Source organism: Lynx rufus, unplaced genomic scaffold (assembly GCF_022079265.1).
Source record: "Lynx rufus isolate CCGP_SWC_20201006 ecotype Redwood Valley unplaced genomic scaffold, mLynRuf1.p SCAF_1, whole genome shotgun sequence".
NCBI classification, from domain to species: domain Eukaryota; kingdom Metazoa; phylum Chordata; class Mammalia; order Carnivora; family Felidae; genus Lynx; species Lynx rufus.
This window is the reverse complement of record NW_025814823.1, coordinates 211,129,875-211,149,429: the sequence shown is the minus strand read 5'-3', so window position 1 is coordinate 211,149,429 and position 19,555 is coordinate 211,129,875. Positions and strand designations below refer to the sequence as shown.

At 39.3% G+C, this 19,555-nt stretch overlaps 1 protein-coding gene across 1 annotated transcript in view; it reads left to right on the top strand.

Annotated features, from left to right (window-relative positions):
• The window catches only part of SPEF2 (sperm flagellar 2), a 173,858-nt gene that overhangs the window by 134,551 nt on the left and 19,752 nt on the right, over nucleotides 1-19,555 (top strand). The window contains exons 31-33 of the mRNA XM_047077096.1: nucleotides 4,052-4,158; nucleotides 5,100-5,282; nucleotides 18,031-18,123. Coding sequence (XP_046933052.1) covers nucleotides 4,052-4,158; nucleotides 5,100-5,282; nucleotides 18,031-18,123 — 383 coding nt within the window. The remainder of the gene's footprint in view (nucleotides 1-4,051; nucleotides 4,159-5,099; nucleotides 5,283-18,030; nucleotides 18,124-19,555) is intronic.

Here is a 19,555-nt window from a genome sequence, read left to right as displayed (position 1 = left end):
TGGAAGTTTTCCTTCCCTTTCTCTGTTTTGGAATAGCTTGAGAAGGATAGGTATTATCTCTGCTTTAAATGTCTGGTAGAATTCCCCAGGGAAGCCATCTGGTCCTGGACTCTTATTTGTTGGGATATTTTTGATAACCGATTCAATTTCTTCGCTGGTTTTGGGTCTGTTCAAGCTTTCTGTTTCCTCCTGTTTGAGTTTTGAAAGTGTGTGGGTGTTTAGGAATTTGTCCATTTCTTCCAGGTTGTCCAATTTGTTGGCATATAATTTTTCATAGTATTCCCTGATAATTGCTTTTATTTCTGAGGGATTGGTTGTAATAATTCCATTTTCATTCATGATTTTATCTATTTGGGTCCTCTCCCTTTTCTTTTTGAGAAGCATGGCTAGAGGTTTATCAATTTTGTTTATTTTTTCAAAAAACCAACTGTTGGTTTCGTTGATCTGCTCTACAGTTTTTTTAGATTCTATATTGTTTATTTCTGCTCTGATCTTTAATATTTCTCTTCTTCTGCTGGATTTGGGGTGTCTTTTCTGCTCTGCTTCTTTTTCCTTTAGGTGTGCTGTTAGATTTTGTATTTGGGATTTTTCTTGTTTCTTGAGATAGGCCTGGATTGCAATGTATTTTCCTCTCAGGACTGCCTTCGCTGCATCCCAAAGCGTTTGGATTGTTGTATTTTCATTTTCGTTTGTTTCCATATATTTTTTAATTTCTTCTCTAATTGCCTGGTTGACCCACTCATTCGTTAGTAGGGTGTTCTTTAACCTCCATGCTTTTGGAGGTTTTCCAGACTTTTTCCTGTGGTTGATTTCAAGCTTCATAGCATTGTGGTCTGAAAGTATGCATGGTATGATTTCAATTCTTATATACTTATGAAGGGCTGTTTTGTGACCCAATATGTGATCTATCTTGGAGAATGTTCCATGTGCACTCAAGAAGAAAGTATATTCTGTTGCTTTGGGATGCAGAGTTCTAAATGTATCTGTCAAGTCCATCTGATCTAATGTATCATTCAGGGCGCTTGTTTCTTTATTGACTGTGTGTCTAGATGATCTATCCATTGCTGTGAGTGGGGTGTTAAAGTCCCCTGCAATTACCACATTCTTATGAATAAGGTTGCTTATGTTTGTGAGTAATTGTTTTGTATATTTGGGGGCTCCCGTATTCAGTGCATAGACATTTATAATTGTTAGTTCTTCTTGATGGATAGACCCTGTAATTATTATATAATGCCCTTCTTCATCTCTTATTACAGCCTTTAATTTAAAGTCTACTTTGTCTGATATAAGTGTGGCTACTCCAGCTTTCTTTTGACTTCCAGTAGCATGATAAATACTTCTCCATCCCCTCACTCTCAATCTGAAGGTGTCCTCAGGTCTAAAATGAGTCTCTTGTAGACAGCAAATAGATGGGTCTTGCTTTTTTATCCATTCTGATACCCTATGTCTTTTGGCGCATTTAGTCCATTTACATTCAGTGTTATTATAGAAAGATATGGGTTTAGAGTCATTGTGATGTCTGTAGGTTTCATGCTTGTAGCGATGTCTCTGGTACTTTGTCTCACAGGATCCCCCTTAGGATCTCTTGTAGGGCTGGTTTAGTGGTGATGAATTCCTTCAGTTTTTGTTTGTTTTGGAAGACCTTTATCTCTCCTTCTATTCTAAATGACAGACTTGCTGGATAAAGGATTCTCAGCTGCATATTTTTTTTGTCTGTTCATCACATTGAAGATTTCCTGCCATTCCTTTCTGGCCTGCCAAGTTTCAGTAGAGAGATCGGTCACGAGTCTTTTAGGTCTCCCTTTATATGTTAGAGCACGTTTATCCCTAGCTGCTTTCAGAATTTTCTCTTTATCCTTGTATTTTGCCAGTTTCACTATGATACGTCATGCAGAAGATCGATTCAAGTTACGTCTGAAGGGAGTTCTCTGTGCCTCTTGGATTTCAATGCCTTTTTCCTTCCCCAGACCCGGGAAGTTCTCAGCTATTATTTCTTCAAGTACACCTTCAGCACCTTTCCCTCTCTCTTCCTCCTCTGGAATACCAATTATGCGTAGATTATTTCTCTTTAGTGCATCACTTAGTTCTCTAATTTTCCCCTCATACTCCTGGATTTTTTTATCTCTCTTTTTCTCAGCTTCTTCTTTTTCCATAACTTTATCTTCTAGTTCACCTATTCTCTCCTCTGCCTCTTCAATCCAAGCTGTGGTCATCTCCGTTTTATTTTGCAGCTCGTTAATAGCATTTTTTAGCTCCTCCTGGCTGTTCCTTAGTCCCTTGATTTCTGTAGCAAGAGATTCTCTGCTGTCCTTTATACTGTTTTCAAGCCCAGTGATTAATTTTATGACTATTATTCTAAATTCACTTTCCGTTATATTGTTTAAATCGTTTTTGATCCGTTCATTAGCTGTCATTATTTCCTGGATGTTTTTTTGAGAGGAATTATTCCGCTTTGTCATTTTGGATAGTCCGTGGAGTGGTGCAGGACTGCGGGGCACTTCCCCTGTGCTGTCTTGAATAACTCGCGTTGGTGGGTGGGGCCACAGTCATACCTGATGTCTGCCCCCAGCCCACCGCTGGGGCCACAGTCAGACTGGTGTGTACCTTCTCTTCCCCTCTCCTCGGGGCAGGATTCACTGTGGAATGGCGTGGCCCGTCCGGGCTACTTGCACATTGCCAGGCTTGTGGTGCTGGGGATCTGGCGTATTAGCTGGGGTGGATCGGCAAGGTGCACAAGGGCGGGAGGGGTAGGCTCAGCTCACTTTTCCTGCCACCGGAGGGATGGTTCCACAGAAACACAGCATTGGGTGTTTGCGCAGTGCAAGCAAGTTCCCTGGCAGGAACCAGTTCCCTTTGCGATTTTGGCTGGGGGATGGGCAAGGGAGATGGCACTGGCGAGCGCCTTTGTTCCCCACCAAGCTGCGCTCTGTTGTCCATGGCTCAACAACTCTCCCTCCAGTTGTCCTCCAGTCCTCCCACTCTCCGAGCAGAGCTGTTAACTTATAACCTTCCAGATGTTAAGTCCCGCTCACTGTCCAAACACACTCCGTCCAGCCCCTCCGCTTTTGCAAGCCAGACTCCGGGGCTCTGCTTGGCCAGCGGGCTGCCCCTCCACCCCGGCTCCCTCCTGCCAGTCCGTGTAGTGCGCACCACCTCTCCGCCCTTCCTACCCTCTTCCATGGGCCTCTCGTCTGCGCTTGGCTCTGGAGAATCCATTCTGCTAGTCTTCTGGCGATTTTCTGGGTTATTTAGGCAGGTGTGGGTGGAATCTAAGTGATCTGCAGGACGCGGTGAGCTTAGCGTCCTCCTACGCTGCCATCTTCCCAGAAGCCTCAAATCTCTATTTCTTTTTCAATGCATGTGCATGTGATTTGAAATTAGTGGCAGGCAAAACAGACTTCTCTTTTGGACAGAATAAAATGGATTAGTGTATAAGAGCAAAGCATTTAAAGTGTGGTGATCTTTTATGAAATACTTTGGAATAGTGAGCCAACCAGATGATTAAATTATAAATTCCAATCCAGTAGTTTAACAACTCAAGTGTCCCTGAGTTGACAAAAAAACAAATCTATTCTAACTAATTTGGATGCAAATTTTAAGAAGTAAAAAATAACATTAAAAAAATCTATGATTTGCATGTATTTGAGACATCTTTATCCCATACTCACCAAAATATTTTGCTCTTGTGCTCTACTGTATGTAGGAAAACCAAGAGTTGTTTTTCTTTTGTAATTCGACCTATTCTGAGCACAAAGTCGAAGGAAGTTTCCAAATTAAAGTATAAAGTCTCAGTATTTTGCCCAATCTGAAATGATTTATTACCTAGCCAAAAAAAGACATTTTGACTTTGCTGAGAAACAGTAATGAGAGCTTATCAGGAAATTGATTATAATTTTCATTTTAAAATGTCTTCTGTTTCTCTAAAGTTTACAGTTTTAAATAATATGAATAAAATGATTGTACAAATACCCATTTTGGTACTATTTTAGCAAAAGAAACAAAATCCCTGTCACACAATCTAATTGAAAAAATGTTTTTCATTGTATTGTAGGCATAATAGGACATAAATCATTTACTGACATTCTACTGGATTTGGTAACCCTGAACCTTGGAACAAACAACTTTCCTAGTATTTGGATGCACCTCACTCAAACTGAAGTAAGTTTCCATTTTGTTTGGGTTTCAAAACTCAGAATTCTTCTTATTTGATTAAGTCAATAGTTTAAAAATCACCAGTACGAGGGTGCCTGGGTGGCTCAGTCAGTTAAGCATCCGACTTCAGCTCAGGTCATGATCGCAGTTTGTGAGTTTGAGCCCTGCGTCGGGCTCTACGCTGACAGCTCAGAGCCTGGAGCCTGCTTCAGATTCCGTGTCTCCTTCTCTCTCTTCCCCTCCCCTGCTCATGCTCTGTCTCTCTCTGTCTCAAAAAATAAATAAGTAAATAAATATAAAATAATAAGAATAAGAATAAAAAACAGTAAAAATCACCAGTACTTGTACAGTGTCTGAAATTTAGTAGGCAATCGATAAAACTTGAATGAATATATAAATGAACTTGAATGTAAGATGTACCGTGTGCATGCTTAGCATTTAAAGAATGAATGACGATGTTAATAGTCAATGAAACATTATGGAGACTATAAGGCTCAGCCTGTGAATTTATATCTGTTACTTCAGGAAGGAATGATCCTAACCAGTAACAGTAGATGATTCTGACAGTTCTTGCCCTGTTCCTTAAGGATGTGTCAGAAAACAAAATGGCTATAGTATCTCCCTACTGGCTGTAGGGCCCTTTCCCAGCCACTTCTATAATCTTTATTCTTCCACTGTCAAAAAGGTACTATCACTGGAGTCAAGTCACATGTGTAAATTCGTTGTGTAACAGTAAGCAAAAAACCCAAATGTCAAGGAAGCAAAAAGTGAAACACTGTCTAGGGACTGTCTGGTGTGAGTTGGGGAACAAGCCTGAGAACTGGCTCTATTCACCAATATAAACTCCTCTTTGCTTCATCTGAATGCCTTAGAAAGAAACAGGAAGCAATAGAGCTTCAAGAGAGCATCATACAAATATTCCAATGGCATTTCCTGTTTTCTTCTAGTTGCAGGAGTTAGCATCTTTATTAATAATTAACTCAGCATTTGTGGACTGGCGGAAATTCCTATTAGTAATCTCGATGCCTTGGCCCATCCCCCTGGAGGAAGAGCTCCTTGAGACCCTGCAGAGGTTCAAGGCTGTGGATGAAGAGCAGTTGGGCACCATCACTTTCGAGCAGTATATGCAGGTTGCTACCAGCACATAGTGGCACTGATAATACCAGGGTGCTTTTGACCTAAGAAATGTATTACTCACTGATGTCACATTGCCAGGTTTTGGGCCAGTGTTCTGCCCTTTGACTGTCTATGTCTGGGTACCCGTTAGCAGCAGAGACACTGTCCAAGTCCCAGGTGGAAGTCTAGATTCCACCCCCCCCACCCCCCAGGGAAAGGATGTAGAAAAAACCAGAGATGCTTGGGGAACTGAGAGTTCTGAAAGAAGTCACATAAAGTCATTATCCTTCTTCCAACTCCTACACAGTGAACTTGGCTGTAAATTAGAATCACCTGCAGAGCTTTTAATATGTCTAATGCTCAATATCCAGTACTCTTGGAGTGACAACAGTACTATCCAGGAATATGAACACAGGGAAAGGGGAAGATTTTTTTTTCTTTTGGTGAATGATGAAATAGTTTTTGACAAGTTGAGTTTGAAATGTCTGTGGGAAATGCAGACAGAAACATCCAATCTGATAACAGCAGATGCAGGAGAGGTTGCAAGTCACTATCATGTAGGCAATTGTTAAGTTTATGAATGGATGAGACACCCAATGGAAGTATGGAAAATGATGGATAAGTCAGTAACATGATACCTGGTCATTGGGCTTGGCAGATGGTATTTATAACTGGTGGCCTTTACCAGAGTAATTTTGGGGAGTCCAGAATCCAGATTGCAGAGAATTGACTAAATGGTTTTCAGGAGGTGAAGATAAGAAAAGTCAATTCATTTTTTAGAAGTTTTAGTAATGAAGGAGAATAAAACCCTGTAACTAAGAGGGCCTGAATTACTTATTTTGTGTCGACTAATTGAAATCATCCTATTGCTCACCATTGCACATTGCTGGTGGACACAAAAGATGTAAATGTTTATAAGGTACTAATTCTGAAATAGGGTAATACTCTGTAGGTTCCTATATCTCATGTATATTTCAATCTTGAAAGAGCACATCCCTTCCTGGTTCTCTTTTTGACCTTAATTAACAGATGGCATGCTTATAGACAATCCTGGTGTTCCCACATTCATGCTGTTGAGCCAGAGGAAGTAACACTAGAATATGAGGAGGTTCCTTCAAGAGGAGGTTCCTGATCAAGACAGGTGCTCAGCTGATTGTGCTTTTTGATATATGTTCTTCCCAAGTAGAGCAATTTATGAATTCTATCACTGTGTTCAGCTTAAAACATGTGAAAAATGATTTTGTGAAAACAAAAACAGCAGAACAAAACTTACTCTCTTTTCATCATCGGGTTAAGATTTTTAAAAATGAGCACTTGCGAAATTACCAATCTTCACTATAGTCTGTGCCAATTAACACAGGATATCAATTTAAACATCCTTTTGTACAAAGTGAAGCGAACAAAGGATGTTGGCAATTTTTACCAAAATGCTGAGCGAAAACCAGAAAGCTCCTTTACCAAAAGTGTAAATTTCTTAGAGAAAGCTGGCTGCTGCATTTGAAAGAAACTCAGAAGTACTTATCTGAACACCTCCTGTGTCTGGGGAGCAGTTGATTTCCAAGGTTGGCATTCTCCCTGTCCACCCAGATCCCCCCACAGGCGCCCCAGGACAAGAAGACCCACTTGACCTTCACACATGACTTCCCCAGGTTTCCAACACTTGGCCAGCTTAAACATACAGCATATACACACACAACAAAAACAAAAACAAAACAAAACAAAACAAAAGTTATATGGGAAAAGTCAAAACCACTTCTGGAGCAAAATTTTATGAGATGTGTTAAAAATGCTACATTAGAACAGTAAAATAACATAACACGCATCACTGAAATGGAGTTCTCTAGCATAGAAGGGCTCTCTACTCGGCTTTTTGTTCTTTTTTCTTTTCTTTTGATGAACAGCAAGCTCGCCACAACAGCCACTTAAGAGTGTGCTGATTTCTCTAGCGTCTAAAATGGAATGAGAGAGTTAAAGTGGGTTGGGCTGTGTACCTGGGCTGGGCGCTGCAAGGATAAAAAGCCCCCAGCCATCCTGCAGCTGTCTCTCACATGCTTGCCTCCACCGCATGTGGAGACTGAGCCACACTGTGTAGGATTCTTTGATATTGAACTCCCAGCTCACCTTCTGTCTGTGAGGATGCATGTTATTGCAGGCTCAGTGAGCCAGATGTTCTGGGATCCAAACAATGCAGCACTCACTCTTTAAGAAAAAGTTTAAAAAAAAATACATTGGCCATGTCGTGGCAAGAAAGAGGGGGCACTTTCATCTTTTAAGGAGAAATCACCTAATAACCCAATGAGTCAGGACATGGGTGACAGAACCTTGTTGCATCAATGTAAACCCTCCTATACAAGTTCACATTTAACATTTCACATTGCTAAAATTTTCACAGATGACTTTTTTTAAAAATCTAATTTATTGTCAAATTGGCTAACATACAGTGTGTACAGTGTACTTTTGGTTTTGGGGGTAGATTCCTGTGGTTCATCGCATACGTACAACACCCAGTGCTCATCCCAGCAAGTGCCCTCCTCAATGCCCATCACCCACTTTCCCCTCTCCCCGCCCACCCATCTACCCTCATTTTATTCTCTGTACTTAAGAGTCTCTTATGGTTTGCCTCCTTCCGTCTAGGTTTGTAATTATTTTTCCCCTTCCCTTCCCCCATGGTTTTCTGTTAAGTTTCTCAGGTTCCACATATGAGTGAAAACATATGATATCTGTCTTTCTCTGACTGACTTATTTCACTTAGCATAATACCTTCCAGTTCTATCCATGTTGCTGCAAATAGCATGATTTCATTCTTTCTCATTGCCAAGTAGTAGTCCATTATATATATAAACCACATCTTTATCCATTCATCAATTGATGGACATTTAGGCTCTTTCCATAATTTGGCTATTGTTGAAAGTGCTGCTATAAACATTGGGGTATATGTGCCCCTATGAATCAGCACTCCTGTATCCTTTGGATAAACTCCTAGTAGTGCTATTGCTGGGTCGTAGGGTAGTTCTATTGTTTTTTGTTTTGTTTTGTTTTTTAAGGAACTTCCACACTTTTCCAGAGAAGCTGCACCAGTTTGCATTCCCAACAACAGTGCAAGAAGGTTCCCATTTCTCCACATCCTTGCCAGCATCTGTTGTTTCTTGATTTGTTAATTTTAGCCATTCTGACCAATGTGAGGTGGTATCTCAGTATGGTTTTGATTTGTACTTCCCTGATGATGAGTGATGCTGAGCATCTTCTCATGTGTATGTTGGCCATCTGGATGTCTTCTTTGGAAAAGTGTCTATTCATGTCTTCTGTCCGTTTCTTCACTGGATTATTTGTTTTTCAGGTGTTGAGTTTGGGAACTTCTTGGATACTAACCCTTTATCCAATATATCATTTGCAAATATCTTTTCCCATTCCTTCAGTTGCCTTTTAGTTTTGTTGATTGTTACCTTTGCAGTGCAGAAGCTTTTTATCTTGGTGAGGTCCCAATAGTTCATTTTTGCTTTTAATTCACTTGCCTTTGGAGATGTGTTGAGCAAGAAATTGCTGCGGCTGAGGTCAAAGAGGTTGTTGCCTGCTTTCTCCTCTAGGGTTTTGATGGTTTCCTGTCTCACATTTAGGTCTTTCATCCATTTTGAGTTTATTTTTGTGTGTGGTATAAGAAAGTGGTATAGTTTCATTATTCTGCATGTTGCTGTCCAGTCTCCCAGCACTATTTGCTAAAGAGACTTGTCTTTTTTCCATTGGATACTCTTTCCTGCTATGTCAAAGATTAGTTGGCTGTACCTTTGTGGGTCCAATTCTGGGTTCTCTATTCTATTCCATTGGTCTATGTGTCTGTTTTTGTGCCAGTACCATACTGTCTTGATGATTACAACTTTGTAGTAAAGGATAAAGTCTGGGATTGTCATGCCTCCCACTTTGGTTTTCTTCTTCAATATTACTTTGGCTATTCAGGTTTTTTTGTGGTTCCATACAAATTTTAGGATTATTTGTTCTAGCTTTGAGAAGAATGCTGGTGCAATTTTTATTGGATTGCATTGAATGTGTAGATTGCTTTGGGTAATATTGACATTTTAACAATATTTGTTCTTCCACTCCATGAGCATAGAATGCTTTTCTATTTCTTTGTGTCTTCTTCAATTTGTCATAAGTTTTCTATAGTTTTAAGCATATAGATCTTTTATATCTTTGGTTAGGTTTATTCCTAGGTATTTTTTGGTTCTTGGTGAAATTGTAAATGAGATCAGTTTCTTGATTTCTCTTTCTATTGCTTCATTATTGGTGTATAGAAATGCAACTGGTTTCTGTACAATGATTTTGTACCCTGAGACTTTATTGAATTCATGTATCAGTTCTAGCAGCCTTTTGGTGGAGTCTTTGGGTTTTCCATTTAGAGTATCATGTCATCTGACTTCTTTGCCAATTTTGATGCATTTTATTTCATTTTGTTGTCTGCTGATGCTAGGACTTCCAACACTATGTTAAACAACAGTGGTGAGAGTGGACATCCCTGTCGTGTTCCTGATCTCAGGGCGAAAGCTCTCATTTTTTCCCCATTGAGGATGATATTAGCTGTGGGCTTTTCATATATGGCTTTTAAGATGTTTATGTTATGTTCCTTCTATTCCCAACTTTCTTGAGGGTTTTTATTATGAAAAGATGCTATATTTTGTCAAATGCTTTTTCTGCATCTATTGACAGGATCATATGGTTCTTATCCATTCTTTTATTAATGTGATGTATCATATTGATTGATTTGCAAATATTGAACCAGCCCTGTAGCCTAGGAATGAATCCCACTTGATCATGGTGAATAATTCTTTTTATATGCTGTTGAATTCGATTTGCTAGTATCTTATTGAGAATTTTTTCATCTATATTCATCAGGGATATTTGCCTGTAGTTCTCTTTTTTTGCTGGGTCTCCGTCTGGTTTGGGAATCAAAATAATGCTGGATTCATACAATGAGTCTGGAAGCTTTCCATCCATTTCAATTTTTTGGAACAGCTTGAGAAGGATAGGTATTAACTCTGCTTTAAATGTTTGGTACAATTCTCCTGGGAAGACATCTGGTCCAGGACTCTTATTTGTTAGGAGATTTTTGATAACTGATTCAATTTCTTTACTAGTTATGGGTCTGCTCAAATTTTCTATTTCTTCCATTTGAGTTCTGGTAGTGTGTGAGTGTCTAGGAATTTGTCCATTTCCTTCAGGTTGTCTGGTTTGTTAGCATCTAATTTTTCATAGTATTCTCTGATAATTGTTTGTATTTCTGATGGATTAGTTGTGATAAGTCCTTTTTCATTCGTAATTTTATCTATTTGGGTCCTCTCTCTTCTTTTTGAGAAGTCTGGCTAGATGTTTATCAACTGTGTTTATTTTCTCAAAAAACAAGCTCTTAGTTTCATTAATCTGTTCTCCTGTTTTGTTTTGTTTTGTTTTGTTTGGATTATATGTTGTTTCTTTCTGCTCTGATCTTTATTATTTCTATTCTTCTGCTGGCCTTGGAGTTTCTGCTTCTAGTTCTTTCAGGTGTGTCATTAGATTTTGTATTTTGGATTTTTCTTGTTTGTTGATATAGGCCTGGATTGCCATGTATTTTCCTCTTAGAACTGCCTTTGCTGCATCTCAGAGGGTTTGGACTGTCATGTTTTCATTTTCGTTTGTTTCCATACATTTTTAAAGTTCTTCTTTAATTGCCTGATTGACCCATTCATTCTTTAGTAGGATGTTCTTTAACCTCTGTGCATTTTGAGGTTTTCCAAACTTTTTCCTGTGGTTGATTTCAAGTTTCATAGCATTGTGATCTCAAAATATGCACAGTATGATCTCAATTCTTTTGTGACCCAGTATGTGATCTATCTTGGAGAATGTTCCATGTGCACTTGAGAAGAATGTGTATTCTGCTTCTTTAGGATGAAAAGCTCTGAATATATCTGTCAAGTCCATCTGGTCCAGTGTATCATTCAGGGCCCTTGTTTCTTTATTGATTTTCTGCCTAGATGATCTGTCCATTGTTGTAAGTGAAGTATTAAAGTCCCCTACAATTACCACATTCTTATCAATAAAGTTGCTTATGTTTGTGACTAATTGTTTTATATATTTGGGTGCCTCTGAATTGGGTGCATAAACATTTGTAATGGTTAGCTCTTCTTGATGGATAGACCCCATAATTATGATATATGCTCTTCTTCATCTCTTGTTACAGCCTTTAGTTTAGAATCTAATTTGTCTGTTATAAGTACGGCTACTCTGGCTTCCTTTTGACTTCCAGTATCATGATAGATGGTTATCCATCCCCTCAGTTTCAATCTGAAGGTGCCCTCAGGTCTAAAATGAGTCTCTTGTAGACAGAAAATAGATGGGTCTTGTTTTTTTATCCATTCTTATACCTTATGTCTTTTTATTGGAGCATTTAGTCCATTTACATTGAATGTTATTATTTTAAAGGTATGGATTCAGAGTCATTGTGTTATCTGTAGGCTTCATGGTTGTAGTGATGTCTCTGGTCTTTGTGGTCTTTGCAACATTCCATTCACAGAGTCCTTCGGATATCTTGTAGGGCTGGTTTAGTTGGTGATGAACTCCTTTAGTTTTTGTTTGTCTGGGAAAACCTTTATCTCTCCTATTCTGAATGACAGCTTTGCTGGATAAAGAATCCTTGGCTGTATATTTTTCCTATTCAGCATATTGAATATTCCTTGCCACTCCCTTCTGGCCTGCCAAGTTTCAGGCTACTACCCTTATGTGCCTACCTTTGTAGGTTAAGGCCCGTTTGTCCCTAGCTGCTTTCAGAATTCCCTCTTTATCTTTGTATTTTGCCAGTTTCACTATGGTTTGTCATGCAGAAGATTGATTCCTGTTATGTCTGAAGGGTGTTCTCTGTGCCTTCCGGATTTCAGTGTCTGTTTCCTTCCCCAGATTGGGGAAGTTCTCAGCTATGATTTGTTCAAGTACACTTTCTGTCCCTTTCTCTCTCTCTTCCTCTTCTTCTGGAACTCCTATGATATAGATATTATTACATTTCATTGAATCACTTAGTTCTCTAATTCTCCCCTCGTGGTATAGAATTTTTTTATCTACCTTTTTTCAGCTTCATCTTTTTCCATAATTTTATCTTCTGTTTCACTTATTCTCCCCTCTGCCTCTTCAATCCTCGTGGTGACCACCTCTAGTTTATTTTGCACCTCATTTACAACATTATTTAATTCAACATGAGTATTTTTTAGTTCCTGATCTCTGCAGCAATAGATTCTCTGCTGTCTTCTATGCTTTTTTCAAGCCCAGATATTAATTTTATGACTATTATTCTAAATTCTTTTTTCAGTTATATTGTTTATATCTGTTTTGAGCAATTATTTAGCTGTCATTTCTTCCTGGAATTTCTTTTGAGGAGAATTCTTCTGTTTCATCATTTTGACTAGTTTTCTGTCCCTTATGTGTTTTAAATCTTGCTATTTGCCCTGCACCAGTGAGCACTACTTTGTTTTTTTAATGTTTATTTATTTTTCAGAGAGAGAGAGAGAAACAGTGTGTGAGTGGGGGAGGGGCAGAGAGAGAGGGAGACACAGAATCCAAAGCAGGTTCCAGGCTCTGAGCTGTCAGCACAGAGCCCAATGCAGGGCTCGAACTCATGAACCATGTGATCATGACCTGAGCCAAATTCGGACGCTTAACCAACTGAGCCACCCAGGCGCCCCAGCACTACTTTCTTAAAGAAGGGTCATGCACTGTCCAGGGCCTGGCCCTTCAGGCGTGTGTTATTTGCTCTCTGTTGTTATGACTTTGGTTGCTTTATCTCTGTACTCATAGTGATGTTTTGGACCCTCCACCAGGTGTGCTTTAATTTGTTCATTGAAGTAGCCCTGGAAAGGAAAACAAACAAAAAACAAAAAACAAAAACAAATGAAACAAAACACAAACAAAAACAAAAAACCAGAAACACCCTCTACAACTAAACCACGGTGGGAGCGGTGTTGATGGAAGAGGCCTTATTTCATACAAAGAGAGAAACGACAGGGGTGGGAAAAGAGAAAAGAAAAGAAAATTGACCAGAGAAACTGTATGGCTTAATCCAGAGAGAGAGAGAGAGGAAACTAAAGAAGGAGAGGTAGAACAGGTATAAAGAGAATAGATTAAATATGTCTGCTTAAACAAACCAACAACCAGAATAACCAGATTAGAGGAGGGAAGAAATAAAAAAGAGAAAAGGAAGAAAAAATTATATATATTATATATAAAATATATATATAATATATATAATATAAATTATATATAAAATTATATAATATAAAATATATATTATATATAAAATATATATATTATATATATAATATAAATTATATATAAAATTATATAATATAAAATATATATTATATATAAAATATATATTATATATAATATAAATTATATATAAAATTATATAATATAAAATATATATTATATATAAAATTATACATATTATATATAAAATATATATTATATATAATTTTTATATATTATATATTTAATATGTATTTATTTATATATAATTTATATTTAATACAGATTATATTATGTATAATATATTATACTATATTATATATTATATATTGTATATATTATATTATACATAATATAATAATATACATATATACATATATGTATAATATATTATACATAATATAATCTGTATTAAATATAAATATATTTAAATATATAAAATTATATATATATAATAAGAATTGTCCAAGAATTAAATCAGGAAATGCAAAACTACTGGATGCCTTGGAACCAATGGCAGCGCTGGTCTGGAGGAGGGACTGTGTGGTGACTCAGCCTCAATCCCGCTACGGTTACCAGGCACGCAGGGGCGTGGTTTGGTGTAGGCGGGTCCCACCTCCGCTGTGGGCCTGCTGTCCTTCCCTGAAGCCCCACCTTGTCAGTGACAGGGAGAAAAGTGGTGACACCACAGTCTCACCTCCCCAGACCTGGTAGCCCAAACCACTCTGTTCAGGCCATCCTTGCAGTGCCCCACTGGCGCCAATGAGGCAGTTTGTCCTGGTCCGATGACTCCCGTACCTTCCTGGCACTAAGCTGGGATTTAAACCCCAATGTCTTAAAGGGTCCCTCTCCCTGCACCCCAGTTCCAGGGAAATGCTGCTCCGCGCCGCCTATATATATGGCCCGTGGCTGGTTGGCGCAGGCAGTTTTTGCCCTTTGAACAGCTATATACCTTCTTCCGACAGCCATCCAGGGAAGGGGTTGCTTTCTCCCACTGCGGACTGTGCCTCTGAGCTAGTTACGGAGCCCAGGACTGACTCCCTTCCTTCCCAGGTGCGCTAACTGGGCAGCCCGCCCCAGTTCGGAGAAAACCCCGCAGTTAGAGATTCGATCTTTCTCCATCCCCATCCATGGTCTTTCTCTCGTCCAGATACAGTCCTACACTTTCCCAGCTTCTTTTTGTCTTCCCTTTGTCTCTCCGCAGAAGGGGATACCTCCCTTCCATGCCTATGCTGCCCGTTTCATCTCTCCCAGTTCACAATCACGCACCTATGGCCCACCACGTTGTCCCCGTGGGTCCCCAAAGACATCTCTTTCACTCAGCAGCCTGGACTCTTCGAATTCAAAGTCCTTTGGCCTCAACACTGCTGTGTTTAAGGGACAAGGGAATTTCAGGTTCTCCTACTTCTCTGCCATGTTGGATCTACCCACGGATGACTTTTTAGTAATTATAAGTTGTTCTCCAGTCAGGTTAGTTTTTTTTTTCCTTTCTAAAGTGGCCCTCTTGTGTGCATAATACACGATTTTTTCTTGATTTATGCAATAGCATATATTATTAGAAAACTAGTATGAATGATTCCTTGATTTTAAGGATCGGGGAAATTCCTGTGCATTGGAACAATTAAACATGGAATTGAGTGTTGGTTGAGCAATGGTAGGAGGGTTTGAGATCCTCTGTTTCCTTTTTTCCCCTCTAGCTTCATTTAATATTTCCTCTTCATCCCCAGTTTTCAGCAATGATTACTGTGTCGTTTGGTGCGGTTTTCTTCATGTTCCTTCTGCCTGGGGTTCACTGAGCTCTTGAAAATCTGTGGGTTTTGTAATTTTTGTCAGATTGGAAACTTTTGAGGATTTTTTTCTAAATTTTTTTTTCTGCACCCCCACCCCTTCTTAAAATCTAATCACGTATGTACTGTCCCAGAGGTCACTGAGGCTTGGTTCATTTTTTTCCCATTTTTTTTTCTCTATGCTTTACTTTGTATTCATTTCTATTCCTATGTCTTCAAGTTTACTGATGATTTCCTCTGCAGAACTGAATCTGTTATTATTAATACCATGTGGTGTATTTTTCATTTCAGTTATTAAATTTTTTGTCTCTAATAATTCAGGTTGGTTCTTAGTTGTATCTTCCATTTCTCTCAATATATGCATGTGTTTCTCTATCTCCTTGAACAAATGAAATGTATTTAGAATAGACAAATGAACATCTTTCTCTGTTCATTCTATCATCTGTGTCATTTTTGTGTTTGTTTTCTTTGATGTTTCTTCTGACTATGGGTCATATGTCATGGCTTTTCTGAATATCTAGTAACTTTATATTGGATACCAGATGTTGTGAATCTTATTTTGTTGGATGCCCAACTTTATATACGTTTAAATATTATTGGGCCTGCATCAGTGTTACTTGGAATCACTTCTATCCTCTCAAGGTTACAATAAAATTTGTGAGAATGGGTCCAGAGTGGCCAATCTGGCCCCACTGTTAAGGCAGTTATCTCCTGGGGGCTCTCTTCAATGCCTGTGTTTGAGGAGATCCTTCCACTCTGCCTGGTGGTAACATGGACTCTTCCCAGCCCTGTGTGTGTCTCAGGAATTGTTCAGCTTACTCCTTTCCTCTGGTTCTTTCTCCAGCTTCTGGTATCTTCCACAAACACACATCACAGATTGGCTATCACTCAAGACTTGCAGAGATCCCTCCGTGGACCTCTATGGCTTGTCCTCAGTGCATCTTTAGTAGTCCACTCTGAAAATTCTAGCCATCTCAGCCTGCCTCAATAATAGAGTCTGCCTTCTCAAATCAGGAAGGTCACCAGGCTCTATTTGGATGCCTCTCCTGGCACTGAAGCCTAGAAACTCCATCCAGGATGGAACACTAATAGGACTCTTTGGTAGCTTTCCTTAGTTCAGGAATTAATGTGCTGTATTGCCTGTTGTCTGATGTCTGGAAAATCATCTTTCATTTATGTTGTTTATTTTTCTTGTTGTTTAAGACAGGAGGGTAATTCTGAACTTTGGTGCCCCATCATGTCTCTTACCGATGTTCTTTACCTCTATTCTCCCATTGAGTGGTACTTACCCTCCACAGATTAGCTATTGGGCAAGGGTCTCCTCTTGGTCAGTACAAAAGCACATTCAAAGCCTGAGCTCATGCTGGACTTTAAGCTTCTCCTGGGTCTTCTCTCTCACAGGGTTCCACATGACCAGCATCTCCTTTGTTCCAAATTAAAAGAAACCCCAGGTCTCACCTTTGGGACCTGTATCCGCTGACAAGTTACCCAATGCCATTCCAGCCTTTTCTCAAAGCACAGGTGATCCTTGGAAGAGCATAGGCCAGAGTCAGATTAAGCAAGCCAATGCCTCTTGGAAATAGTGCTGAGAGTGGGTTGTCACTCTGGAAGATGGTAAGAAAGCTAGACCTAGGGACAAAATTCATATGAATATGAAGTGCTTACCATGTACAAAAATTAAGCATGACACGACATATCCTTTAAACCTAAGACATGTTCAACAGCAGGCATGAACAGCAACACCTAAAGGAATGGACCAAATATCCAGTGTGTGGTATAAACAAATCAAATTGGAGTTCAGAGGCAAGTTCAAGGAAGGTGTCTCTAGGGAAGTGTGATTGGAACAGAGAATGCAGAGATGTGCAGGTTTACATGGGTGGGCAGGAAGTCACATCAGGTAGGAGGGATGATGTGAACAACACAGCAAGAGTAGGAAATGTTTCTGAGCAGAGAATGATAAGACAAGGTTAAAGTTTTGAGGAAAGTGATATGGTTGCACACTACAAGCTAAAACAAGTAAAAGGGAGACTAGAAACCAAACCAACTCGGAGCTGACTGGGGTGGCCTGTGACAGAAGTAAAGAGGCTCTGCACCAAGGTGTCAGGAGTAGGGATGGAAGGAAGGAAGAGAGAGGCATTGCCAAATGGGAATCAGAGGATTCTGTGATTAGTATCACATAATGGGCTGAGAAAGAGGGATGTCATTAAAGAGTAGGCCATTGAGCTCTTGAGTCAGTCAGTCACTCAGCGAAAGTTTTTCCAACACTGTGCACTGGCAGCATCACACTGGACTCTGGGAATAGAGAGCAACATGAACAGAACATGAGGAATGTGAGCGAGGGTTATGAGTGCAGACCCCTCCAGAATATCGCCATGCAAGCAAGATCTAGGGCAGTGACCTCCAAACTTCATCACATGTTCTGATGGCTAAAATAGAGCTAGGACCCCCAAGATGTGGATTGTCATTTATAAATTATATGTGTGTACTACTGAACTAATACATTATTTACATTATCAAATTTTTTAAATAAAAATGACATAACAATGTTATCAAAATATGTGTAAGTGGAAGTTCTGGTATTTTCTCCTGCATCCCCTTGGTTTTTGCCCCCTATTTCGGAGACCAGTGCTCTAGACAGTTGAACAAGATGAGTTCAATCCCTATGGCTTTGAGAGTAACAATCCTTTAATAATTTTCATTTTTATTTTTTGTATAGGCTGGTCTGTGGTTTACGAGAGATGAAGATCTAAAAATTCCAGAAAATCCCCTTGAACCCCTGCCATTCAATAGAAACGAGCTTCTTATAGAGGTAATTGCTGAGATCCTTAAAAAAAAACCTCACTACTATAACACTGATAATTTCTTAATCTTTTCTTCCACTTGGTAATTTGTTTCAGACTCCAACCCCCACCCGACCCCCAGTTGTAGACTTTAATGTTCATAAGGTAGCAGCACAGAAAAGTTCTGGGGGAGGAGGCAGGGACCAAAGCCTTAAGACAGAGCCCCGCTGTTAACTCTCTGTGTGATCTTGAGCAATTTTCGTAATCCCTCGGGTCTCACTTTTCTCATCTGCCAGGTAAGCCATTACTCGACACATCTGTCTCTAAGTGTCCTTCCAATTCTAAAAGCTTAGGTTAAGAGCAATCATTTTATGAGCACAGTAACCACTCCACCTTGGGATACATCCCAAGACCACAAGTGTGTGCCTGAAATTGAGGATAGTATAGCACAAGCAGGGGAAGGGCAGAGGGAGAGAGGAAAGAGAATCTAATGCGTGCCCCATGCCCAGCACAGAGCCCAATGTAGGGTTCAATCTCATGACTGTAAGATCATGACCTGAGCTGAAATCAAGAGCTGGACACTTAACTGACTGAGCTACGCAGGCATCCCTTACACTGTTTTTTTCTATACATACATATGATAAAGTTTAACTTATAAATTAGGCACAGTAAGAGACTGACAGTAATAGCTAATAATAAAATAAAAATTCTAACAATATGCTGTAAGGAAAGTTATGTGACTATGGTCTCTCTCTCTCAAAATTTCTTATTGGACTATACTCACTTGTCATGATGTGAGATGATAAAATGCCTACATGATGAGATGAAGTACGGTGAATGATGTAGGCATTGTGAAGTAGTGTTAGGCTACTAGAGACCCTCTGATGATTTGTCAGAAGGAAGATCATCTGCTTCCGGACTGAGGTGGACCACAGTGGACCGTGGGTGACTGAAACCACAGAAAGCAAAACCACAGATAACGGGGACTACTGTATATGTTTTTGTTCATTTCTCTTTGATTTTGATTAACTTGTACAACATACCAAGGGTTGCATAAGTATTTCCCATGACCCATTAGATTATTATAAATAATATTATTATCAATATTATTATTATCAATAATATTATTAGCCTCTATCCCTGAGGCCACAATAGAAAACACGACCTTAATATATGTAAAGTACTCTGGTTTGAGTGTAAATGTTTAAAATATGAAAATATACCTAATACAACCAAATTCAATAGACTATGAGAAAAGTTGAGCTGTGGATTTAGACATCTCTGCAAAGTAGGTGTATTGATTGTCCAATTTCCAGGCAGCCATTTGCTCATAACTGCAGTATGAAACTGAACATGACTCTAATTACAAACTTCAAGTGAAAAGTTCCCTTCAATTGGATGCACAGTGTTCAAGCACCTCTCCCAGATGCTAGCAGGAGAGCAGATAAGAGAAAGGGGTCA